This window comes from Erythrolamprus reginae, chromosome 2 (assembly GCF_031021105.1).
Source record: "Erythrolamprus reginae isolate rEryReg1 chromosome 2, rEryReg1.hap1, whole genome shotgun sequence".
Classification (NCBI taxonomy): Eukaryota; Metazoa; Chordata; class Lepidosauria; order Squamata; family Dipsadidae; genus Erythrolamprus; species Erythrolamprus reginae.
The window spans coordinates 47,449,724-47,475,739 of record NC_091951.1 but is presented as its reverse complement, the minus strand read 5'-3'; the positions used below and the strand labels follow the sequence as shown (position 1 = coordinate 47,475,739).

Below are 26,016 nucleotides of genomic sequence, written 5' to 3'. Positions count from 1 at the left end.
CCCTCAGATAGTGTCTGTAACTTGGGTGTCCTCTTGGATCCACAGCTGAATCTTGAACACCATCTCTCGGCTTTGGCCAGGGGACTTTTGCCCCGGTTCGCCTGGTGTACTAGTTACAGCCCTACATGGACCAGGAGGCCTTTCGCACAGTCACTCAGGCCCTCATCATCTCCCGACTTGTTTATTGCAATGTGCTCTACATAGGGAGACCCTCAAAGATTGTTCAGAGATTGCAGATAGTCCAGAATGCAGCCGCTTCAGCTTTTATGGATGTACCTAGGTACACCCATATAACACCTACACTCCACGTGCTGCAATGGCTACCAATTAGTTTCCATTCACAATTCAAAGTGTTGGTTATTACCTATCTTTGCCTCTGTGGGGGATTTTTTTTGCGTGTACATATGTGTGTGTGTTTGTGTGTGTATTGGCAGATTTAGTAAAGTGCCATCAATACCGGGAGACACAAAACTCTTCATATAGCAAGGAAGCTGCTAATAATCTGAGCCACTGACTGAATGGAAAAATAAGGAAAGAGAACATTTCCTAAGGAGAACATTTCATAACCTTTGTATCCACAGGGGACTTTCACAATAAATCTTCTACCAAGCTTTTTCTGTACGGCCACTTTCAATCAATTTTACCTTAAGTTTTAAACTGATGAATTTATTTTTCTTACATCTTTTTAATGTAAACATTATATTAGCAAAATACAATATGAACTTTGCAACAAAGCATTTTAAAATGATAATGTCCCAGAATAAATGTTACGTCTTTTTTTTTAGCATCTTTGTACAAATCGAGTCAAAGAATGACAAAAAATGGGCATTGTGAAGTATTTTATAAAAAAAATAAAAAGTGTGGAATGTAATTAGCATAAAGAATATGTTTCAAAAGTATTTGTTTTATTAAAAAAAACAATCCTAATAAACAACCTATTTAGAAGTTTTGTTGCTTGGGATCATGAAAAAATGGAAGAAGACAGTACAATGAGCACTAGCTTCACTTTTTGAAGAAAAGGGAGAATACAAATCTAATAAATAATTTTCCTTCTCTTACTTGAGTTAGAGGTTCAACCATTCTTTCATCTTCACCATAAGGAGTCGTCAGCCTCACTCTATTCTCCCCTGTGAGGGACAGAGAATTAACACAATATGGGGAGGGGTGTTATAATAGCAAAGACATAGAGAAGATGAGCCAGCTGAGATATCTTCGTGGAATGGAAGAGTCTTGTATTACCTGTGCATGTTTCTTGATTTTTGCCATGCTGAGTAGGCCTCAAGAAAAACAGTTCCGGAAGAGTATCAGACAGATGCCTCTTTCCCTCAGGATCCATGGTCTCCACAGTGAAGGGCTTGAAATATAAGCCAGAGAAAAGAAAAAGAATGAAAGGACCACACAAACCATGAAATGGATTCTTGTTGTGTTCTTTCAACACCATTTAAAAGCATGCAATGTCCATCAGTTAGCTTGGAAAAGAAGAAAGAAAAAGCTGTTCCAAATCTTTCTTCTAGGAATGGATACTAGAACAACGTCCTTCAAGAATTAGTGAAATCTTATGAATGCCAGAGAACTGGTAATAAAGAGAAGATAATTCAAACATATTTTTATTATAATTAAACTCTTTCTACGCTCCAGAAATGGAATTATCTCACCTGCAACTCTCCCTGCTCCTTCTTCTCCTCCTCCGCCTGGCTCAGGAGGAAGCCTTCCACCAGGGCCACCGCCTGGGAACTGGTCTCTGCTCCACACTCCTGCACCCAGCTCTTCATCTGCAGGGGCAGAAGTGTCAGGAACTGCTCCAGAACTACCAGGTCCAGCATCTGTGCTTTTGTGTGTTTTTCTGGTCTCAACCATTGACTACAAAAGGAATGGAGTTGGCTGCAAAGTCGTCGGGGACCCTCATTCTCCTGATATTGGAGGCTCCTGAAGTTCCAGGCATGAACTTGTGAAACGATGGTTTCCTCCTCTGAGATCTTCTGCCCAGATCTTCCGCAGATCTCCCCTCGGCTCTCAGACTTAGAACCAGAAGGGCTTTTTCCAGTTCTCTCATATGCCAAATGGCTTGCCATTCTTTCTCTGTCCTATTACACAATTGCAAATAGGTTGAAGGAATCTTGAGGATCTCCAAATGCTTTCTCCATTCATTGGAGCATTCATCTAGCCTGAGAACAAACCATTCAGCCCTCTTTGTTGAACAGAACTTTATCTCTATGAATGCTGTAGAAATCACTTCTAGTTTACATATCTGAAACCGAAAACCAAATAAAGAATTAGGAAGTGATGCATTTAACCATTCAGCAATAATCCTACTTCTGGAAGGAAGTATATTTCTCAGATAGTGGAGGATTACAGTGGCAATGAGCACTTAGTTTCTATGTGTAGTTGTGTGTGTGTTGCAGACTATGGGATTGACCCTCATCAAAATTTGGGAACTGGGTATGTCTAGTTTAATGAAGGAAGGACTAAGGGGATACAGGATACCAGTGTTCCAATATTTCAGGGGTTGCAACAAAAAAGGGGGAGTCAAGCTATTCCCCATAGCACCTGAGTGTGGGACAAGAAGCAATGGGTATAAACTAATCAAGCAGAGAAGCAACTTAGAAGTAAGGAGACCTTTCCTGACAGTTAGAACAATTAATCAGTGGAACAGGTTGCCTCCACAGAATACTCTGTTTCTAAGAAGAGACTGGTCAACTATTTGTCTGAAGTGGTATAGGCTTTCCTGCCTAAGCAGGGGCTTGGACTCTAAGGTCCCTTATAACTGTGTTATTCTATAGCTTTATACCTGCAAGCAGGGTTTACCTGACATGCCAGTCCCTGAACACATTAACAAACCATGAAAATTTACATAAAATGAAATCCAATGAAGTGAATCTTGCTTAGGAGGTTCCATTTCCCTTTTTTCTGGGCTTGCTTTTAAAAAATCAAATCATAATATTATAGACTGGCAGGTTCACAAAAAGGTTGCCTTAAGCCCAAACTGCAGGTGGTGAGATCACATGAAACACAAAGGTTTGAGATTATTTGCCGGTTCCTCTACCCTCCAAAGACAAATTGAACTGCAGGGGACCCAGGCCCTATTTTATTATCATCCAGCACATAGCAAGAATGCAGGGACAATCTTCTGCATGTTATTCCTTGTAAAACTTTCCTCCTTTCCTGCTTGTGATTTGCCCTGCAGATTCACCCTCTGCCCCTACCAAGGTTTTCCCAGGAAATGGGGCCTAATTGCCTCCCCTGGAATATCCTCCTCCTTCCTGGGGATTTGGATTTCTTTCTGGGAACAACACAACTGGAAGCAAAACAGTTTGTCTGCAAGTCTGCTTCCCCCACCACACTCCGCCTGTTATGAGCATAGAAAGGGGGTCAGGGGCACAAGGGATCGGGGCTCTCCCACTCTCGGGACACAGAAGATTGAACCTGGATGAGGGCTTATATCTCTTACCTCTTCAGCGTGAGAATCTTCTGCCTCCCTCTGAATGGGAAAACATCCACCAGTCACCCAGGACCACAGCTGGGTCTCTTCTGTTCTCTTCAAGACTTTCCTCCAGTTTTATCTCATGCAAAACTCAAAGGATTAAAGAGAGAGATTGCAGTGTCCTAGAGAGGCAAGACTAAAGATGTCACTTCCTTCTCACCCTCCTCTGGAATCCACCTGTTGCCCTCCAGTGGTTTAATGGTGAAAAACATGGATTTGATTTGATTTATTTGGTCAAGCATGTACTGTATTACATAAGACTAATACAGGAGTTATCTAATACACATTCTACTGTAGATAATCATAACTGTTGTACCTCATGAGTCAGACCACCAGAAATTATAGAATAATTGATAGATCATTACAAAAATGTTTATTAGATGATATTTTGATTATATCCTGCCTTATGCCTTATATCCCCCCTTCTGCTTTGGTGAAAACGTATAAAGCTTTCTTAATTCTTAATTCTATTGGGATGGTTCTTTGGTATTTTGGCCACTATCCCTTTCCTTGCAGCACTTCAATAAAATGAAACAAAACTTGCAACTCGTGTCTGGTGTTCTCCATTGGCCTCGGCACCAGGCTCAAACCCCAATTGGGGGCAACACCATTGTCCTCTTTTTTGGGATGCAGTGTCAAGATTAGTTTCAGCGTCTTCAGTGAAAAGACAGAATTCCATTTCTTGTCTGCTCCTTGCCCCCCTCTATGCAGGGGTACAACTTTCTCCAGACCCTCTTAAATATGGAGGATTGTGGATAGGTCTAACATAGTTAAAAGCACTTGGATTGAGAAGGCTTCCTGATCAGGGTGGACACGACAAACACCTGGTCCCCATCAATAATGTACCTTTCTTCCTTCTTTGCATTAGTACCTGCAATCTACATACAATCCATTTGGAGGTCCCTCTGCAAAGAGAAAGCAACATCACTACTTCACTAACTAACTTCACTACTAATGTGGGTAGCCTCCTTGCACATACCCTCTTATCATTCTTGGTGACCTCAGTCTACCTCTTATTAATTAATTAATTTATTTATTTATTTATTTATTGATTGATTGATTGATTTTGTCCATTACACAATGGGGTTTTAGTGGGTATACACATAGTAAAATACATAATGAAGGTTATAGAGGATATACTCATAGTAAACTATATCTAAGAAAGAATAGAAGATATAGGATATAGGAATATAGGAATAAAATATATCAATGAAAGACTAGAAGAAGAGATAAAGGAATAGAAAAAAGATATAGGAGATAAAGGAGAGCAATAGGACAGGAGACGGAAGGCACTCTAGGGCACTTATGCACGCCCCTAATTGCACCCTAAACAAATGTACCTATCCATACAACCCTATACAATACCCTTACTAATTTGGGGCTAGATCAATTAGTATCTAACACTAGACTCAACAATTGTCTCGATCTCATCTTCTGTAATAGTTTAAAATTACTGACTACAAACAATAGAAGCCTTTTCCAACAGTGACTACAGCATGATTGATTTTTGTCTCAGTATACGACCTTACAAAAGTCACCATAATGATGGGATCACCCCATGGCAAAGAGGTCTGTACGGGGCATGCATAAGGGCACTAGAGTGCCTAGCGTCCCTGTCCTGATGTTCCCTTTTATTTATATTCATTACATGCATTCAAGTTTAGTTTAGTTTAGTTTAGTTTATTTAGATTTGTATGCCGCCCCTCTCCGCAGACTCGTGGCGGCTCACAACAAAGTGAAAAAATTATAACAAATCTAAATTTCTACTAAAAACATTGAAAAGACCCCATTTTCTAAACACACATACATACACACATACCATTTATAAATTGTATATGCCCGGGGGAGATGTCTCAGTTCCCCCATGACAGACGACACAGGTGGGTCTTAAGGAGCTTACGAAAGGCAAGGAAAGTAGGGGCAGTTCTAATCTCTAGGGGGAGTTGGTTCCAGAGGGTCGGGGCCACCACAGAGAAGGCTCTTCCTCTGGGGCCCGCCAACCGACATTGTTTAGTTGACGGGACCCGGAGAAGGCCCACTCTGTGGGACCTAATCGGTCGCTGGGATTCGTGCAGCAGCAGGCGGTCTCGGAGATATTCTGGTCCAGTGCCATGAAGGGCTTTAAAGGTCATAACCAACACTTTGAATTGTGACCAGAAGTTGATCGGCAACCAATGCAGACTGCGGAGTGTTGGTGAAACATGGGCATACCTAGGTAGGCCCATGACTGCTCTCGCAGCTGCATTCTGCACGATCTGAAGTTTCCGAACACTTTTCAAAGGTAGCCCCATGTAGAGAGCATTACAGTAGTCGAACCTCGAGGTGATGAGGGCATGAGTGACTGTGAGCAGTGAGTCCCGGTCCAGATAGGGCCGCAACTGGTGCACCAGGCGAACCTGGGCAAACGCCCCCCTCGCCACAGCTGAAAGATGGTTCTCTAATGTGAGCTGTGGATCGAGGAGGACGCCCAAGTTGCGGACCCTCTCCGAGGGGGTCAATAGTTCCCCCCCCAGGGTAATGGAAGGACAGATGGGATTGTCCTTGGGAGGCAAAACCCACAGCCACTCCGTCTTATCCGGGTTGAGTTTGAGTCTGTTGACACCCATCCAGGCCCCAACAGCCTCCCGACACCGGCACATCACTTCCACTGCTTCGTTGACTGGACATGGGGTGGAGATGTAAAGCTGGGTATCATCAGCGTACTGATGATACCTCACCCCATGCCCTTGGATGATCTCACCCAGCGGTTTCATGTAGATATTAAATAGCAGGGGGGAGAGGACCGACCCCTGAGGCACCCCACAAGGGAGAGAACTCGGAGTCGACCTCTGACCCCCCACTAACACCGACTGCGACCGACCGGAGAGGTAGGAGGAGAACCACCGAAGAACGGTGCCTCCCACCCCCATCCCCTCCAGCCGGTGCAGAAGGATACCATGGTCGATGGTATCTAAAGCCGCTGAGAGGTCAAGAAGCACCAGGACAGAGGATAAACCCCTGTCCCAGGCCCACCAGAGATCATCCATCAACGCGACCAAAGCAGTTTCCGTGCTGTAACCGGGCCTGAAACCTGACTGCTGGGGACCTAGATAATCGGCTTCTTCCAAGGATCGCTGGAGCTGGAGTGCCACCACCTTCTCGACAACCTTCCCCATAAAGGGAAGGTTGGAGACTGGCTGGTAGTTATTAAGTACGGCTGGGTCCAGGGAAGGCTTCTTGAGGAGGGGGCGCACGAGCGCCTCTTTATAGGATGATGGGAAGGATCCCCTCCCCAAGGAAGCGTTAATAATCTCCTGGACCCAGCTCCGTGTCACCTCCCTGCTGGCCGAGACCAGCCAGGAGGGACACGGAGCCAGTAAACAGGTGGCGGAACTCACAGCTCAAATGGCCTTGTCCAGTTCATCAGGTGTCACCAGATCAAACTCTTCCCAGACAGATGGACAAGTACGAACCCCAGTCACCTCAACTGACTCATTGTCAGCTGACTCTGTTTTCCAATTGGAGTCGAGGTCCGCCCGGATCTGAGCGATTTTATCAGCGAAAAACATGTTAAAGTCCTCGGCACTACTCTGTAAGGGCTCCCCAACTCCCCTCTGGCTAAGAAGGGAGCGGGTCACCCTAAACAGAGCGGCCTGGCGGGATTCCGCTGATGCAATCAAGGCGGCATGATACGCGTATCTTGCCGCCTTGAGCGCCACTTTGTAAGTCTTAATAAAAGCTCTTACAAGTGTTCGATCAGATTCAGACTTACTCTTCCTCCATCGCTTCTCTAGACGTCTCTTCTGGCGTTTCAACTCCCGGAGCTCCTCGTTGAACCATGGAGCTCTACGGGGTCTAGCGCCGCGGAGAGATTGCAAAGGCGCAATGCGATCAAGAGCCTCCGCTGCAGCCTTGTTCCAGGCTTCCGCAAGAGACTCCGCCGAACTGTGGACGAGTGCATCTGGAATAACCCCAAGCGCCGTCTGAAAGCCCTCTGGGTCCATCAGGCGTCTGGGTCCATCAGGCGTTCAAATCATGTGTATTCTCATTTTTCTTATCCAATAAATAAAATAGAATCCATGTTTTTCTCCATTAAACCACTGGAGGGTGACAGGTGGATTCCAGAGGAGGGTGAGAAGGGAGTGACATTCTTAATCTTGCCTATCTAGGACTCTGCACTCTCTCTGGTTAACCCTTTGAGTTTTGCAGGAGGTACAATTGGAGGAAAGTCTTAAAGGGAAGGGAAGAGATCCAGCAGTGGTCCTGGGAGACTGGTGGATATTTTCCCATTCAGAGGGAGGCAGGAGGTTCTCACGCTGAAGAAGTAAGAGATATTGATGTATGTATGTATGTATGTATGTATGTATGTATGTATGTATGTATGTATGTATTTATTATTAAGTGCACTAGAGTGCCTTCCGTCCCGTCCTATTGCTCTCCTATATCTCCTATACCTTTCTTCTATTCCTATATCTCTTCTGCTATTTTTTCATTGATATGTTCTATTACTATATCTTCTTTTCTATTCTTTCATAGATATATTTTACTATGAGTATCTCCTCTATAACCTTCATCATGTATTTTACTATGTGTTTATATATATATATACCTACTAAAACGCTCATTGTGTATTGGACAAAATAAATAAATAAAATAAAATAAAAATATTTGGATTTATATGCCGCCCCTCCCTGAAGACTCGCGGTGGATTACAACATAATATATTTGCCCTCATCCAGGTTCACTCTTCTGTGTCCCGAGAGTGGGAGAGCCCAGATCCCATGTGCCCCTGCCCCCCTTTCTATGCTCCTAACAAGCGAGGGGGGGGAGAAGCAGACTGCCAGAAAAGCTGTTTTGCCTCCAGTTGTGTTGTCCACAGAAAGAAATCCAGATCCCCAGGAAGAAGGAGGGTATTATGGGGGAGGCAGTCACACCCCATTTCCTGGGAAAACCTCTGTAGGGGCAGAGGGCGAATTTACATGGCAAATCACAAGCAGGGAAGAAGAAACGTTTTACAAAGAAGGAGATGCAGAGGATTGTGCCTGCATTCTTACCATGTGCTGGATGAGACTAAAATAGGGCCTGGGTCCTCTGCAGTTCAATTTGTCTTAGCAGGTGTAGGAAGTTAATCCCCACCCGTCTCCTAGAAAAAATGAAATATCCTAGGAAATATTAAAAAAGCAGATTATATTGAATATCACCAGAAACATGATTTTAGGCACACACAAAAAGACTCACTCTTAGTAGCCCCCACCTTTGTCAATGTGCCCATCAAGGAATGGCCCAGCTCACCTTTGTTAAAAGATGGACTAATCTATTCTACATAACAAACCAACTCCTGACAGAGCCATATGAGGAATTGCCCAAAGAGCTTTCATTCTACCATCACCCAGCAAAGGGCCAGCCAAACCCACACTCAAAAACACAGCCTACTTTGTTGCCCTTGCATGGCACCATGGGAATCTGATAGCCAATCAGTGCATTTCTGGCACAGGAAGCAGGAGGCCCTCAGGGCGGGGCCTCATAGAACATAAAACAAAGAACTTTCCAGAATTTCTTCCCCCCCCCCCTCTGGATCTAACATCTGGAAACATGTGATCCACCTTTTGTAGACAGGAATTCATGCCATGTGCTCCTGACCACCATTAAACTTCCTTTCCAAGCAACCTCTATGAATCCAGTTTCTTTTTCCCCACTTGGAACTTAATCCACAAGAATATTAAGGAGAGAAGCAATTTAGAACTAAGGAGAAAATTCCTGGCAATTAGAACAATTGATCAGTGGAACAGCTTTCCTCCAGAGGTTGTGAACGCTCCAACACTGGAAGTTTTGAAGAAGAGATTGGAGAACCATTTGTCTGAAGTGGTGGAGTGTCTCCTGCCCAAGCAGCAGGTTGGACCAGAAGACCTCCAAGGTTCCTTCCACCTCTTTTGTTGTTATTATTATTATTATTTATTATTATTTCCAACAAAGGGTAAAGGAACCAGGAAATAATCCCAATCTACGTTCCTTTAACCCTTGTGTTTCACACAAACTCACCACTTGCAGTTACTCTTTGGGCTTAAGGAAATCTTTTTGTGAACCTGCCTGTTTATAATACAGTAGTCCCTCACCTATCGTGGGTGTTACATTCCAGACCCGGCCGTGATAGGTGAAATCCGCGATGGGGAATTTATCGACTGATAGTACTTTAGGGGGGACGCTCCCTGCTCCCTTTCTCCTCCTTCCCACCAGCTCCGGATGCCTGGAGGCGAGCAACGGCCAGCTAACCTTTCCCCCACACTACTACTTACTCTGCGCCTGAGGAAAAGAAGGGGAGGGGGGCAAAAGAATCGCTGCCCCCGAACATTCCCGACCCGCTGCTGTTCTTTGCAGCAGTTCGGCCAAACGTTGTCTTTTTTGCCTTGCCCCGGCTCGAAAGTCCCTGGTGAGCTGCCCCGTCTGGTTATTTTTCTCTCTCTTTTCTTTTCTTTTATTTTCCCCTCCACCTGCCCAGCACTTCCTATCCCGCTCTCGAGCCCAGTCTGGAAATCCCCGCCGCATCACGTTCCTATCTTTGCTCGCGCTCGCTCGTTAGCGTGCTGCCGGGAGCTCTTTCTACAACCCAAGAATACCGCCGCCGCCGCCAACCACTAAGGGCGCCTCCAAAGACTGCCTTCTTGTCACTGGCGAGGCGGCTTAAACGAGGGGACGGGCCTCCGACAGAGCTCAGTCCCCGCCCTACTCATCATTCGCCCAGCTGCGGGCTGGTTGGCTTGTCCTGCCCTTCCAAACTTCTAAGCGCCGTATCTGTGCCAACGCTGACTTCAAAACCGCGATGAAGTGAAGCCGTGGTAGGAGAAGTGCAATATAGTGAGGGACTACTGTAATGTAATTTGACTCTTAACAAGGAAGTCCTGAATAAAGGGAGATATTGGAACACTGCTATACTGTCTCCCCTAGTCCTTCTTTTCATCAACATAGACATACCCAGTTTAAAACAGTTCTTCACCTGTTTTATCCTCCAGTTTAATCCCCTTTGTTGCTCTTTAATGCACTCCTTTTTAGGGTGTATATATTTTTCTTGGTTTTTAAAAATCACGCCCTTCTTTGAGGGAGAAAGAAATAGAAAAACAACTGTTCTCAAATGCATTTATTCAGTGTATTTCATCATAAATTTTGATGGGTGTCAAGTCCATAGTTTGCAACACATACATAAAAACTAACTGCTCTGTGCCAATGGCTCAGAAATATACTTCCTTCCAGGAGTAGGATGATTACTCAACTGTTAAATGCAACATTTTCTAATTCTTTATTTGGTTTTTGGTCTCAGATACGTAAACTGGAAGCGATTTCTACAGCATTTCATAGAGACAAAGTTCTCTTCAACAAAGAGTTTGTTCTCAGGCTAGATGAATGCTCCAGTGAATGAAAAAGCATTTGGAGAGTCTCAAGATTCATTCAACCTATTTGCAATTGTGTAATAGGACAGAGAAAGGATGGAAAGCCATTTGGCATATGAGAGAACAGGAAAAAGCCCTTCTGGTTCTAAGTCTGGGAGCCAGGGGAGATCTGGGGAAGATCTGGGCAGAAGATCTTGGAGGAGGAAACCATTGTTTCACAAGTTCATGCCTGGAAATTCAGGAGCCTCCAATATCAAGAGGATGAGGGTCCCCGAGGACTTTGCAGCCGACTCCATTCCTTTTGTAATCAATGGTTGAAACCAGAAAAGCACACAAAAGCGCAGATGCTGGACCTGGTTGTTCTGGAGCAGTTCCTGGTGCTTCTGCCCCTGCAGATGGAGAGCTGGGTGCGGGAGTGTGGAGCAGAGACCACCTCCCAGGCGGTGGCCCTGGTGGAAGGCTTCCTCCTGAGCCAGGCAGAGGAGAAGGAGGAGCAGGTAGAGTTGCAGGTGAGATAATTTCATCTCGGGAGCCTAGAAGGAGTTTAGATGTAATAAACAATATTTTTAAAGTTTATGCTCCCCTGTCCAATTGTCTTTCCTTTATCTCATATGTCATATATATTTTCTTCCTTTCATACATCTTCTCTATTTTTATATATTATCTTTATATACATATTACTTCGTGTCTATTCTCTTCCATATGTATTGTGTATTGGACAAATGAATAAATAAATAAAAATTACCAGTTCTGTGACATTCATAACATTTCACTAATTCTTGAAGGACGTTGTTCCATTATCCAATCCTAGAAGAAAGATTTGGGAAACTTTTCTTTCTTCTTTTCCAACCTAACTGACGGACATTGGGTGCTTTCAGTTGGTGTTGAAAGAACAGAACAAGAATCCATGTCATGGTTTATGTGGTCCTTTCATTCTTCTTCTTTTCTCTGACTTATTTTCCAAGCCCTTCACTGTGGAGAACAGAGATCCTGAGGGAAGGAGGCATCAATCCGATGCCCCTAGGGAACTGTTTTTCTTGAGTCCTACTGAACATGACAAAAATCAAGGTACATGCACAGGTAATACAAGATTCTCTCATTCCCCATGGAGATCTCAACTGGCTCATCTTCTCTATGTCTTTGCTATTATAGCACCTCTCCTCCTATTTTGTTAATTTTAATTTTATAATTCTGTGTCCCTCACAGGGGAGAATGGAGGGAAGCTGATTCTTCCTTATGGTGAAGATGAAATTATGGTTCAACCTCCAACTCAAGTAAGACAAGGGAAACTATTTATTAGATTTGTTTTCTCCCTGGTTCTGTTTCTTTGTTTCCCGTTCATCCAATGGCTGAGACTATTTGAAGCTTCCTTGCTATATGACGAGTTTTGTGTCTCTGGGTATTGATGGCACTTTACCAAATCAATCCAGAAGAAAATGGATCTTTTACTGAATGGCAACAAAAGATCTCATAAAAGCTGCCTAAAATATTTTTTCAGTCAAATCCTTTTTCTTCTGTCCATTTTCCCATCTCAATCCTGGAATCCTATTAAGCATAGACCTTAGTGCACAATTTTCCTAAAGAAAAGGGTAGATCTTGCCATCCCTACCAGACCTATTCTGTACTCTTTTTTCCAGGGGGGTCTTGTGCCCTTTGAGGAGGTGGCTCTTTATTTCTCTGAGGACGAGTGGTCTCAGCTGGATCCTCACCAAAAAGATCTGCATTGGGAAGTCATGCTGGAAAATTACAGAAACACGGCTTCTTTAGGTAAGATTTTCTATTCTCCAGGCAGGGTTCAGGAAGACATGATGTGGTTAGATGCCATTGGCTGTCTCTTACTTAAATATCTCCAAATAAAGGTCATCTCTTGAGAGGGAGAAGGAAAAGATATGCTGTTTTGTTACTCCTAGTATGGAAGTAGATCAATGGCTTTCTGCTTAGAGGAATCCTGTGCCATTTGTCAACTGTTGAGTTTTTCTATTTTGATTTAAACCTATCAGTGATAAAGTAATTCCTTGGTGTCAGGTAATACTAAACTCTGTTACCGAGATTTCATATTATTTGGCCCAGGTGTTCCAAATATCAAGGATTGCAATTCAATTAATTATTTTGGCTTAATAAACTTTGCTTCCATTTCATTTCTATCTTGAGTCTTGGAATTAGGGCATTTTTGTTTCAAAGTTAATTCTCAGAGGGTTCTTCTGGAATTGGCCCACCTCCAATAGATCTTAGGTTTTCTACAAATGCTTTATGGGATGTTTCTCCTTTTTTCTTAACCTTTGTAACATTTTTATTCCTCTTTTCCTTTAAAGGTTATAGTGGGCAAGGGTATAAAGAGTCGAATGAACCATTCCAAAAGTACAGACTTTGGAACGGAACAGAGAAGCTTGAAAATCAAATGGAACAACAAAGTCAGAAGAAAAACCCAACCAATAATTGGAATAAGGAAATGTCATCTTCAGTTGATACTCAGTTGCAAAGCTTTCTTGACCAACCAGGAAAAATAGAGAAAAAATATATTAGGAAAGGTGCAGGACTATTCAAAGACATATTAGATGTAAATGAATATTATTCAACTGAACCCAAACCAGAAGACTATATATGCAAAGACAGTGGAAAAAATTACAGTGGGACATTCACTCATTCTAGAGAAAGAGTGATATCTGAGAAAGGGAGGCACGTAGGGGAGAAGCCATATAAATGCATGGAGTGTGGAAAGGAGTTCATTGAAAACAATAAACTTACATCCCATCTAAGGATCCACACAGGGGAGAAGCCATACAAATGCATGGAGTGTGGAAAGGGCTTCAGACAAAGAAATGATCTTACACGCCATCAAAGGATCCACACAGGGGAGAAGCCATACAAATGCACGGAGTGTGGAAAGGACTTCAGACAAAGCAGTAAACTTACATCCCATCTAAGGATCCACACAGGGGAGAAGCCATACAAATGCATGGAGTGTGGAAAGGAGTTCATTAAAAACAATAAACTTACATCCCATCTAAGGATCCACACAGGGGAGAAGCCATACAAATGCATGGAGTGTGGAAAGGACTTCAGAGAAAGAAATGATCTTACACGCCATCTAAGGATCCACACAGGGGAGAAGCCATACAAATGCATGGAGTGTGGAAAGGACTTCAGACAAAGCAGTCAACTTACATCCCATCTAAGGATCCACACAGGGGAGAAGCCATACAAATGCATGGAGTGTGGAAAGGACTTCAGACAAAGCAGTCAACTTACATCCCATCTAAGGATCCACACAGGGGAGAAGCCATACAAATGCATGGAGTGTGGAAAAGAGTTCATTGAAAACAATAAACTTACATCCCATCTAAGGATCCACACAGGGGAGAAGCGATATAAATGCACGGAGTGTGGAAAGGGCTTCAGAATAAGCAATGATCTTACACGCCATCAAAGGATCCACACAGGGGAGAAACCGTATAAATGCATGGAGTTTGGAAAGGGCTTTAGCCAAGATACTAATCTTATTTCACATCAAAGGATCCACACAGGGGAGAAGCCATATAAATGCACAGAGTGTGGAAAGAACTTTAGTAATAATGCTCATCTTACCCGCCATCACAAGATCCACACAGGGGAGAAGCCATAAAAATGGATGGAGTGTGGAAGGAGCTTCAGGCGAAATACTCATCTTATTTCACATCAAAGGATCCACAGGGGAGAAGCCATATAAATGCTTGGAATGTGGAAAGGACTTCAGAAAAAGCAGCAATCTTATATCCCATCAAAGGATCCACACAGGGGAGAAGCCATATGAATATAGGGAGTGTTGAAAGGGCTTTAGCCAACAGACTAGTCATAATTCCATCAAAGGATTCACACAGGGGAGAAGCCATATACATGGAGTATGGAAAGGGTTTTAGTTCCAACAGTTATCTTACTTCTCATAGAAGGATCCACACAGGGGAGTGTTGTGGTTGGCTCATGGCCAGCTCCTCTGATAACAGATTTTGTGGGAGAACCTTTTGCAGGAGTTTTCATTTGTGGTTTAAAAGACAATGAAACGGATCTGGGTTTCCCTCTCTAAACCAACATGTTGCATCCATGGAAAACCGCCCAGTTTTTGGACACCTTTGTTCTGAAAGACTGTAGCTATTGAACAATAGAGTGAATTCCTTTGCTGCAGCTCAGTTTGGAGGCATTCTTTACAAACCTTCTGCTGTTTGGGACATTCGTTATCGGCTTGGCAGATAATCCTGAACTTTTGGTCATAAAGCTGCTCCGAGTCTTCGGAGAGGGGCGGCATACATAATTAATTAATTAATAATAAAAAGACATTCTTCAGCTTATTTGTAAAGCAATATATTTTGTGTTTTGGAAACCTCCAGTCTCTGTGTGTGTTTTTGTCTTTATCTGCTGCTCAACCAGTGTCAGGCAGAACAGGGAGTAGCCATATGACAGCAGAGAGGATGGCAAGACTTTTACTTACAGGAATCAACTGGCTGGTAATAAAAGGATCTACACAGAGAGAAACCCATACAAATCCTTGGCGTGTGGAAAGGATTTCAGACAAACCAGTAGTCTTACTTCCCATAGGAACATCCATAAAAGGATGAAGTCATGTAAGTGCATGGACTGTGGAGAGAGAGCTACAGGAGCAGGAATGATGTAATTCCCTGTACAGAGATACATTTGGTTATGAATCTATGTTAATTCTAGATTTCATTTGTTAAATCCTGGGATTTTCTTTTCAAGAGTTTCCTGCCACTCAGTTGTTTCTTCCCACTTCATTACACACAAAGTGTTTAAAATGTCCTTCTTTTGACATTTTTTAATAAGCAGTGTAAGCCTTCCAAATAACATCTGAGACATAAATCAGAGTCTAGACCTTGGCCTTCTTCCAAGCTCCAATTTATTGTCAGAGTCATGTTGGTTACGTACTGTAGTTAAACCAGTACTAACTTTTCCTACAGTTCCCCACCCAGGTTAAGGTTCATATAATCAGGATTAGGCTACTACCCGGACGGGGGGGGGGGGGGGAACGCAGTGGGGTAGCCAAAATGGAACTCCACCCTAGAGCACCCAATTTGCACCAAAAGATGTTGAAAGAAAATGCAGGGCGTCCTCTTTGGTTACCCTCTGTGTTCTTCCCAAAAGAGTTTAAAAACCCCAAAGTCAGCGATTCTACTACAAACAAAATTGTCTAGGAAAAGTATAAGGAGATAAAATCTGGAATTAATTCTGTGTGAACTGGATTTCTGCCTCTCCCTCCTTTCTGAATGCCTATAGTATTCCCTAGAAAAGAGGTCTGGTCGTCTGCAGGAAGGAGGGTTAAGACTCTTATGTGGAATGGGGCATTTTGGGATGTTCACTTAGGTTGTGGAAGTAGCAAGGAACACTTTAGATTGTTGCCTTTGAGTAAATGATTATTTTGTGAGTCTCCATTTTAATCATGAAGGTACCTTTATGACTAATAATAATAATAATAATAATAATAATAATAATAATTTATTGGATTTATATGCCGCCCCTCTCCGTAGACTCGGGGCAGAATACAACAATGATAAAACAACATGTAACAATCCAATAATAAAAAAAGCAACTAAAAACCCTTATTATAAAACCAAACATACACACAAACATACCATGCATAACTTGTAATGGCCTAGGGGGAAGGAATATCTCAACTTCCCCATGCCTGGCGGTATAAGTGAGTCTTGAGTAGTTTACGACAATGCTCAAAATGTGCTTTCAAAATTCTAAGTGAGATGTTTCTGTTATTTCACTGTTCTATAGCTGTTCACTTCTAGGATGTGGGGAAATTTGATGACCTGCTTGTTTTGAATCCATTGACATGAGGATTGTTTTGAGGTTCTTGGAAAATCCTGGGTCAGATCACATGATTGTCAAGCCACTCCCAACTGGCCACATGGCTGGCAAGCCACACCCACAAAATAAGCCACACCCACGGTGGTACTAAAAATTTTGGTAGCCCTTCACTGGGTTCATCTCTCATCTTCACACCCACAAGTTCATCACGTGGATGAGTCTGGTTGTCTGCAAATCCACAGACCTCCTCCATCCTTCGGTTGGTGCTAAGAAAGGATGACCTTGAATCTTCTAGAGGGAATTTGTTATGGCTAGTATATTTCCCCCTCATATAACCGCCCCTCCGAATTCCCACTGTATTACTCTGATTGTGGCAGGCCAAAGTCTCTACTCAAATTATAGCTTCGGCCTGACAAACAGATTGATAGTGTTGGAAGGGACCTTGCAGGTTATCTAGTCCAAACGCCCTGCTCCTCTGCTCAAGCAGGAGACTAGACCCATCTAGACTAGCCGTGGCCAGTTTCTGTAACCATTCTTGATATGTCTTAGTCTCTAATCTCCTCATCATTCTGGTTGCTCTCCGCTGCAGTTTTCCTATAGTCTCAACATCTTCTCTATAGCGTGGTGACCCAAACTGGATGCTGTACTCGAGGTGTGGTCTAACCAAGGCTCTATAGAGGGGTATTAATATCTCACTTGATCTTGATTGTATCCCTCTTTTGATGCAGCTCAAGATTGCATAAGCTTTATTGGCTGTCGCTGCACACTGCTGGCTCATGTTTAGCTGGTTGTCCACTTGGTTCTCCAAATTCCCTCTCACAGTCACTTCCAGAAAGCCTGGTTTCACCCGGTTTATATGTATACTTTTGGGGGGCTTTAACCTAAGTGTAGGACTTTACTTTTCTCTACATTGCATTTCATTTTCTTAGATAGAACACAGTGCTCAAGCCTGTCAAGATCCATCTGTATCTTCAGCCTATCTTCTAGGGAGTTAGCTCTCTTCCATGATCCTCACATTTCAGGCACTCCTTTTACAATCGGGCAGGGGGATCTGCCACCAGAAAATGATTTCATTTAAAAGTGTTTCAAAGCAGTTCTCTGGGCTCCTTCGGGAATCAGGCTTCAACCAAGGGAGCAAAGAGTCTGCGGAGAGGGGCAGCATATAAATCCAATAAATCTAATCTAATCTAATCAAAGGCGCAGGGGCTTACAGGGAAGCCCGGTAGCATGTTTACGAAATGGCAGGTCCAGGAGGATTCATGTGCTGCCTCTCTATTGGGACTTGCTGTGAGAAAGCTTGGCTTTCAATGCCTACGGCTATAGGTAGGAAGACGGGCATTTTGGGAGTGGAGCCAAACCCATCTTCTGACCCCATGAAAATCATACCACACCACACCCACTCGAGTTAAATTCCATCCCAATTTCTGCAGAATAAATGTCAACAGATGCATGATAATACCGTCTGATTAAAGATTTGAAGAATATGTGCTATAAAGAAATCTCTTCCTAGTATTATCTGAATAAACCTTTCTTGGGAAATTTGCTTAGTCACCTTATACAAGTAAACTGAACACTTCCATAGCAGAAGTCCTGAGATTTACCTTACGGAACAAAAGTGGATTCTTAAAAATCAAGGAATATCTGCTACTAATAAATTTAGTAATAATACAAAACATAGAAGATTACACAATCATATATGACTACATGCAATTTCTTATTCACTTCACATTTCTGTAATCTTAGAAAGCAAAATTCATTTTTCTTGTTAGAACATATAAAAAGATCTCTGCTGCTGATTATCAAATTCCAGGTTGAAGTGAGGATGCCGCTAATCCTGATGCTGGTAGGCAGAGGCAGAATTATTGTTTTCCTCTCTCAAAATTAAGTTGTGTCTTAATTCTTTTGCCAGAAACTGATTGTCAGGGAGCCAAATAATATGCTTCTTCCAAGTCTGTCCACAGTTACTGACCACTAACCCTTTCAAGCAATCCAGATCAGGAATCAGACAAGACCAAGTCTATTGGACATCTTTAATATCGTTGGGATATAATAAGAGAGTCTTGAACGCTCATCAAGAGTTTCCCACTCATGGGCTGTCTGCTAAAACAAAACAAGGTTATGGCATACACTTGAAAGAAATCCGTGAAGCCTGTAATTTCGGAATATGTCTGGCAAGAACAAAGAACCCATATCGGATCTTAGACATTAACACCCTTGAAAATGTTCAAAGATACTTCATAAGAAGAGCCCTTCATTCCTCCACTCGAAACAGAACACCCTACGAAACTAGACTTACAATCCTGGGTCTTGAAAGCTTAGAACTATGACATCTTAAACATGATCTAAGTATTGCCCACAAGATCACATGTTGCAATGTCCTGCCTGTCAAAGACTAATTCAGCTTCAACCACAACAACACAAGAGCACACAACAGATTCAAGCTTAATATTAACTGCTCCAAACTTGACTGTAAAAAATATGACTTTAGTAATCGGGTTGTTGAAGCGTGGAACTCATTACCGGACTACGTAGTATCATCCCCTAACCCCCAACATTTTACCCTTAGACTATCCACGGTTGACCTCTCCAGATTCCTAAGAAGTGAGTAAGGGGCGTACATAAGCGCACTAGAGTGCCTTCCGTCCCCTGTCCTATAGTCTCTCCTATATCTCGTATTTCTTCTCTACTATACCCTCTATAACCTTCATTCTGTATTATTGTGTATTGGACAAAATAAATAAATAAAATAAATAAAAAAAATAAATAAAAAATAAAGAATGTTTACTCACAGCAGGGAATATGTTGGTGTAAAGCTTGTATCTATCCTGGATGGTTAGAAAGCTGGTAAAAGTAACAAAGTGTTAGGCATCTTGCAGGCCTTAGCTAGAAGTTAGGAACAGAGATGACCTGGAACAAATAGAATGTGTATTAGATAACTCCTGTTTTAGTCTTATGTAATACTGTACATGCTTGACTAAATAAATAAAATAAAATCTATGTGTTTCACCATTAAACCACTAGAGGGCCACAGGTGGATTACAGAGGAGGGTGAGAAGGAAGTGACATGTTAAGCCTTGCCTCTCTAGGACACTGCAATCTCTCTCTTTCACCCTTTGAATTTTGCAGGAGGTAAAACGGGAGGAAAGTCTTGAAGAGAAGAGACCCAGTTGTGGTCCTGGGTGACCGGTGTATGTTTTCCCATTCAGAGGGAAGCAGGAGGTTCTCACGCTGAAGAAGTAAGAGATATATGCCCTCATCCAGGTTCAGTCTTCTGTGTCCCGATAGTGGGAGAGCCTAGGAGGGAAGGGGAACTATGGGCAGCTCTGTATAATATATTTTAGAATTTAAGTACAACAAGTAGACAAATAACAATTATACTGTGGAATGATATAATATGTACAACACCATATGCCTGCTCTTTTTAATCTTTGTATTATAATTAAAAAATTTTTTTTAAAAAAAGATAATAAAATAGGGCCTGCATGGAGTGTGGGTCCCCTGCAGTTCAATTTGTCTTTGGAGGGTAGAGGAACCAGGAAATAATCTCAATCTCAATCTCCCTTGTGTTTCACATGAACTCACCACCTGCAGTTTGGGCTTAAGGCAACGTTTTTGTGAACCTGCCAGTGTCAGGCCAAAGTCTTCATGTGGAGTTAGAGAGTTCAGCCTGACACAACACAAGGGGGGATGGGAGGGGTAGTGAGTAGAAACCAAAGATTCCTTTCTCCAAGCCAAGGCCACCGTTTGTTCTGCCTCAACTGAAGAGAAGAGGAAGTTGATAAGCCCCTGCACACAGACTGGCTCTCGTGATGAACTTGTGGGTGTGGGGGATGGATGTAAGATGAACCTTAACCTAGGTGGGATTCTGGGAAGGATTCAGAATCGGAATGACAATGGCGTAGCTAACATGGTTCTGTTAATAAATCAAGCTCTGATTGAGAGAATTGGACTGGGACCTTGGTTTATTTCTCAGATGCTATTTAGAACGCTGACAGCCACCCTATAATATTATAATTTGATTCTTAAGAAGCAAGCCCAGAAAAAAGGGAAATGGAACATCTTAAGCAAGATTCACTTCATTGGATTTCATTTTATGTAAATGTTCATGGTTTGTTAATGTGTTCAGGGATTGGCATGTCGGGTAAATTCTGTTTGCAGGTATAGAATAATAAAGTTATAGAGTAACACTGTTAGAAGGGACCTTAGAGTCCAAGCCCCTGCTTAGGCAGGAAAGGCTATACCGCTTCAGACAAATAGTTGTCCAATCTCTTCTTAGAAACTGAGTATTCTGTGGAGGCAACCTGTTCCACTGATTAATTGTTCTAACTGTCAGGAAAGGTCTGCTTTAAGTTGCTTCTCTACTTGATTAGTTTATACCCATCGCTTCTTGTCCCGCCCTCAGGTGCTTTGGGGAATAGCTTGACTCCCTCTTTTTTGTAGCAACCCCTGAAATATTGGAACACTGGTATCCTGTATCCCCTTAGTCCTTCCTTTCATTAAACTAGACATACCCAGTTCCCAAATTTTGATGAGGGTCAATCCCATAGTCTGCAACACACACACAACTACACATAGAAACTAACTGCTCAGTGCCACTGTAATCCTCCACTAGCTGAGAAATATACTTCCTTCCAGGAGTAGGATTATTATTAAATGGTTAAGTGCATCACTTTCTAATTCTTTATTTGGTTTTCGGTTTCAGATATGTAAATTGGAAGTGATTTCTACAGCGTTTCATAGAGACAAACTTCTGTTCAACAAAGAGGGCTGAATGGTTTGTTCTCAAGCTAGATGAATGCTCCAATTAATGGAGAAAGCATTTGGAGAGCCTCACGATTCCTTCAATCTATTTGCAATTGTGTAATAGGACAGAAAAAGAATGGCAAGCCATTTGGCATATGAGAGAATTGGAAAAAGCCCTTCTGGCTCTAAGTCTGAGAGCCATGGGGAGATCTGGGGGAGATCTGGGCAGAAGATCTCAGAGGAGGAAACCATCGTTTCACAAGTTCATGCCTGGAACTTTAGGAGCCTCCAATATCAGGAGAATGAGGGTCCCTGAGGACTTTGCAGCCAACTCCATTCCTTTTGTAGTCGATGGTTGAGACCAGAAAAGCACACAAAAGCACAGATGCTGGATCTGGTAGTTCTGGAGCAGTTCCTGGCGCTTCTGCCCCTGCAGATGAAGAGCTGGGTGCAGGAGTGTGGAGCAGAGAGCAGTTCCCAGGCAGTGGCCCTGGTGGAAGGCTTCCTCCTGAGCCAGGCAGAGGAGGAGAAGGAGGAGCAGGTAGAATTGCAGGTGAGATAATTCCATCACTGAAAGGTAGAAAGTCTTTAGTTATACTAAAAAATGTGTTTTAATTCTATTCTCCTTATTACCAGTTCTCCGGCGTTCATAAGATTTCACTAATTCTTGAAGGACATTGTTCCATTATCCATTCCTAGAAGAAAGATTTGGAACAGCTTTTTCTTTCTTCTTTTCCAACCTAACTGATGGAGATTGGGTGCTTTCAAATGGTGTTGAAAGAACAGAACAAGAATCCATTTTATGGTTTGTGTGGTCCTTTCATTCTTCTTCTTTTCTCTATGAAGAACAGAGATCCTGAGGGAAGGAGGCATCTATCTGACACCTCTCGGGAACTTTTTTTCTTGAGGACTACTCAGCGTGACCCAAATCAGGAAATATCCACAGGTAATACAAGACTCTCCCATTCCCCATAGAGATCTCACCTGGCTCATCCTCTCTGTGTTTTTGTTACTATAGCACACTTCCTCCTATTTTGTTAATTTTGCATTTTAAAATTCTGTGTCCTTCACAGGGGAGAATAGAGGGAGAATAGAGGGAGGCTCTTCCTTATGGTGAAGATGAAACAATGCTTGAACCTCCAACTCAAGTAAGGGAAGGAAAATTATGTACTGTATTAGATTAGCATTCGCCTTTTTCTTCAAAAAGTCAAGCTAGTGTACATTTATACTGGTACATTATCATTTTAAAATGATTTGTTACAATGTTCATTTTGTATTTTGCAAATATACTGTTTACATTAAAAAGACGTAAGAAAAATAAGTTCAGCAGGTTAAGAGATGAGGTAATTGTTTGAAAGTGGTCATACAGAAAAAGTTTGGTACAAGAATTATTGTGAAAGTCCCCTGTGGCTACAAAGGGTAAGAACTGTTTTCCTTAGGAAATGTTCTGTTTCTTTGTTTCCCATTCAGCCAATGGCTGAGACTATTAGTAGCTTCCTTGCTTTACAAAGAGTTTTGTGTCTCTGGATATTGATGGTACTTTACCAAATTTGCCAGCACACACACACACACACACCACAGAGACACACAAACTTCCTTCTGCAAACATAGGAAGATTAGAGACACTCATAGATGGTGTTTCCAAGGGCCACCTGCCACTTGATTCTCTCCAGGTGCTGAGGGTCTTTTGATAGTGGATGCATTAATGGATTGAGAAGAGTGTTTTGAGAGTGGATGGTAGAGGAACCGATCCATAAGGAAACAGATTTTTTACTGAATGGCACCAAAGGTCCTGTAGAATCTAGTATGGAAGGAAATCAATGGCTTTCTGCTTAGAGGAATCCTGTTGAGTTTTTCTATTTGGATTTAAACCTGTCAGTGATAAAGTAATTCCTTGGTGTCAGGTAATGCTAAACTCTGATACCGATATTTCATATTATTTGGCCCAGGTGTTCCAAATATGAAGGATTGCAATTCAATTAATTACTTTGGCTTAATAGACTTCCATTTCATTTCTATCTTGAGTCTTGGAATTACGGCATTTTGTTTCAAAGTTAATTCTCAGAGGGCTCTTCCGGAATTGGCCCACCTCCAATAAATCTTAGGTTTGCTACAAATGCTTTATTGGATGTTTCTCCTTTTTTCTTAACCTTGCTAACATTTTTATTCCTCTTTTCCTTTAAAGGTTATAGTGGGCAAGGGTATAAAGAGTCGATTGAAACATTCCAAAAGTACAGACTTGGGAACGGAACAGAGAAGCCTGAAAATCAAATGGAACAACAAAGGCAGAAGAAAACCCCAACAAATAATTGGAATAAGGAAATGTCATCTTCAGTTGATGCTCAGGTGCAAAACTTTCTTGACCAACCAGGAAAAATAGAGAAAAAATATATTAGGAAAGGTGCAGGACTATTCAAAGATATATTAGATGTAAATGAATATTATTCAACACAACCAAAACCAGAAGACTGCATATGTAAAGACAATGAAAAAAATTACAGAGAAAGAGAAAGAGTGATATCTGAGAACGGGATGCACACAGGGGAGAAGCCATATAAATGCATGGAGTGTGGAAAGGACTTTAGAACAAACAAAGACCTTACAACCCATGAAAGGATCCACACAGGGGAGAAGCCATATAAATGCATGGAGTGTGGAAAGGACTTTAGAACAAACAAAGACCTTACAACCCATGAAAGGATCCACACAGGGGAGAAGCCATATAAATGCATGGAGTGTGGAAAGGAGTTCATTGAAAACAAGAAGCTTACACGCCATCAAAGGATCCACACAGGGGAGAAGCCATTTAAATGCATGGAGTGTGGAAATGACTTCAGAAGAAGCAGTAGTCTTAAATCCCACCAAGGGATCCACACGGGGGGAAGCCATATAAATGCATGGAGTCTGGAAAGGACTTCAGAAAAAGCAGTGATCTTACATGCCATCAAAGGATCCACACAGGGGAGAAGCCATTTAAATGCATGGAGTGTGGAAAGGACTTCAGAAGAAGCAGTAGTCTTAAATCCCACCAAGGGATCCACACGGGGGGAAGCCATATAAATGCATGGAGTCTGGAAAGGACTTCAGAAAAAGCAGTGATCTTACATGCCATCAAAGGATCCACACAGGGGAGAAGCCATTTAAATGCATGGAGTGTGGAAAGGACTTCAGAAGAAGCAGTAGTCTTAAATCCCACCAAGGGATCCACACGGGGGGAAGCCATATAAATGCATGGAGTGTGGAAAGGACTTCAGAAAAAGCAATGGTCTTACATGCCATCAAAGGATCCACACAGGGGAGAAGCCATTTAAATGCATGGAGTGTGGAAAGGACTTCAGAAGAAGCAGTAGTCTTAAATCCCACCAAAGAATCCACACGGGGGGAAGCCATATAAATGTATGGAGTGTGGAAAGGACTTCAGAAGAAGCAGTGGTCTTACATGCCATCAAAGGATCCACACAGGGGAGAAGCCATATAAATATAGGGAGTGTTGAAAGGGCTTTACCCAACAGACTAGTCGTAATTCCCATCAAAGGTCCCACACAGGGGAGAAGCCATATACACGGAGTATGGAAAGGGCTTTAGTTCCAACAGTTATCTTACTTCTCATAGAAGGATCCACACAGGGGAGTGTTGTGGTTGGCTCATGGCCAGCTCCTCTGATAACAGATTTTGACCCCGATGAGCTGTGTCTGTCGGAACATCGGAGACCTGTGTGGCTCTCGGAGGGTTCAGATGGTGAGGGGAAGGAGAGATGGAAACTGAAGGTGCTGGAGAGGTAGACGTGGAGGCCCCTGCAGTGTCTGTGGAACCCCCAGTTAGAGCCTCATCTGGGTCAGATGAGGAGAGGGTGGTTAATGGCCCCATTCTCCATGTCTGAGTGTGCAGGATTATGGGACAACATGAGCAGCTGCGCAGATGCAGAAGATCTTAATCACAGCTGGGAGTAATTGGGGAATCCTGCAGCAGGCGTAAAAGGGGAGTCTTTGTGGGAGAACCTTTTGCAGGAGTTTTCATTTGTGGTTTAAAAGACAATGAAACGGATCTGGGTTTCCCTCTCTAAACCAACATGTTGCATCCATGGAAAACAGCCCAGTTTTTGGACACCTTTGTTCTGAAAGACTGTACCTATTGAAAAAAAGAGTGAATTCCTTTGCTGCAGCTCAGTTTGGAGGCATTCTTTACAAACCTTCTGCTGTTTGGGACATTTGTTATTGGCTTGGCAGATAATCCTGAACCTTTGGTCATAAAGCTGCTCCGTGTCTTCGGAGAGGGGCGGCATACGTAATTAATTAATTAATTAATAATAAAAAGACATTCTTCAGCCAATTTATAAAGCAATATATTTTGTGTTTTGGAAACCTCCAGTCTCTGTGTGTGTTTTTGTCTTTATCTGCTGCTCAGCCAGTGTCAGGCAGAACAGGGAGTAGCCATATGACAGCAGAGAGGATGGCAAGACTTTTACTTACAGGAATCAACTGGCTGGTAATAAAAGGATCTACACAGAGAGAAACCCACACAAATCCTTGATGTGCAGAAAGGATTTCAGACAAACTAGTAGTCTTTCTTCCCATAGGGTGAAGTCATGTAAGTGCATGGACTATGGAGAGAGAGCGACAGGAGCAGGAA

At 42.6% G+C, this 26,016-nt stretch overlaps 2 protein-coding genes and 1 pseudogene across 3 annotated transcripts in view; 2 read left to right on the top strand and 1 right to left on the bottom strand.

The window, feature by feature from the left end:
• Positions 1–26,016, top strand: part of LOC139160334 (zinc finger protein 208-like) — a 147,101-nt pseudogene that overhangs the window by 16,954 nt on the left and 104,131 nt on the right.
• Positions 1–26,016, bottom strand: part of LOC139160342 (zinc finger protein 737-like) — a 97,057-nt gene that overhangs the window by 6,168 nt on the left and 64,873 nt on the right. Inside the window, exons 2-5 of one of the 2 annotated variants that reach the window (XM_070738113.1) lie at positions 3,449–3,603; positions 1,656–2,248; positions 1,240–1,354; positions 1,060–1,127 (exon numbers count right to left, since the gene is read on the bottom strand). In XM_070738113.1, coding sequence (XP_070594214.1) covers positions 1,060–1,127; positions 1,240–1,354; positions 1,656–2,072 — 600 coding nt within the window. In that variant the 5' untranslated portion in view covers positions 2,073–2,248; positions 3,449–3,603. Of the gene's footprint in view, positions 1–1,059; positions 1,128–1,239; positions 1,355–1,655; positions 2,249–3,448; positions 3,653–26,016 lie in introns of those variants that run through there. The other variant, XM_070738112.1, reaches the window with a different exon arrangement.
• On the top strand, positions 19,768–22,527 carry LOC139160356 (zinc finger and SCAN domain-containing protein 9-like). Its single transcript, XM_070738126.1, has 4 exons — positions 19,768–19,880; positions 21,347–21,940; positions 22,234–22,333; positions 22,461–22,527. The coding sequence occupies exons 2-4, from the start codon at positions 21,773–21,775 to the stop codon at positions 22,502–22,504; spliced, it is 312 nt and encodes a 103-aa protein (XP_070594227.1). The 5' UTR covers positions 19,768–19,880; positions 21,347–21,772; the 3' UTR covers positions 22,505–22,527.

Excerpts from the sequence above, each read along its gene's own strand:
- LOC139160356 (XM_070738126.1), top strand. The coding sequence starts at position 21,773 with ATGCTGGATCTGGTAGTTCTGGAGCAGTTCCTGGCGCTTCTGCCCCTG. Across the intron at positions 21,941-22,233 it reads AGGAGCAGGTAGAATTGCAG|AACAGAGATCCTGAGGGAAG; the intron begins GTGAGATAATTC and ends TTCTCTATGAAG. Across the intron at positions 22,334-22,460 it reads AAATCAGGAAATATCCACAG|GGGAGAATAGAGGGAGAATA; the intron begins GTAATACAAGAC and ends TGTCCTTCACAG.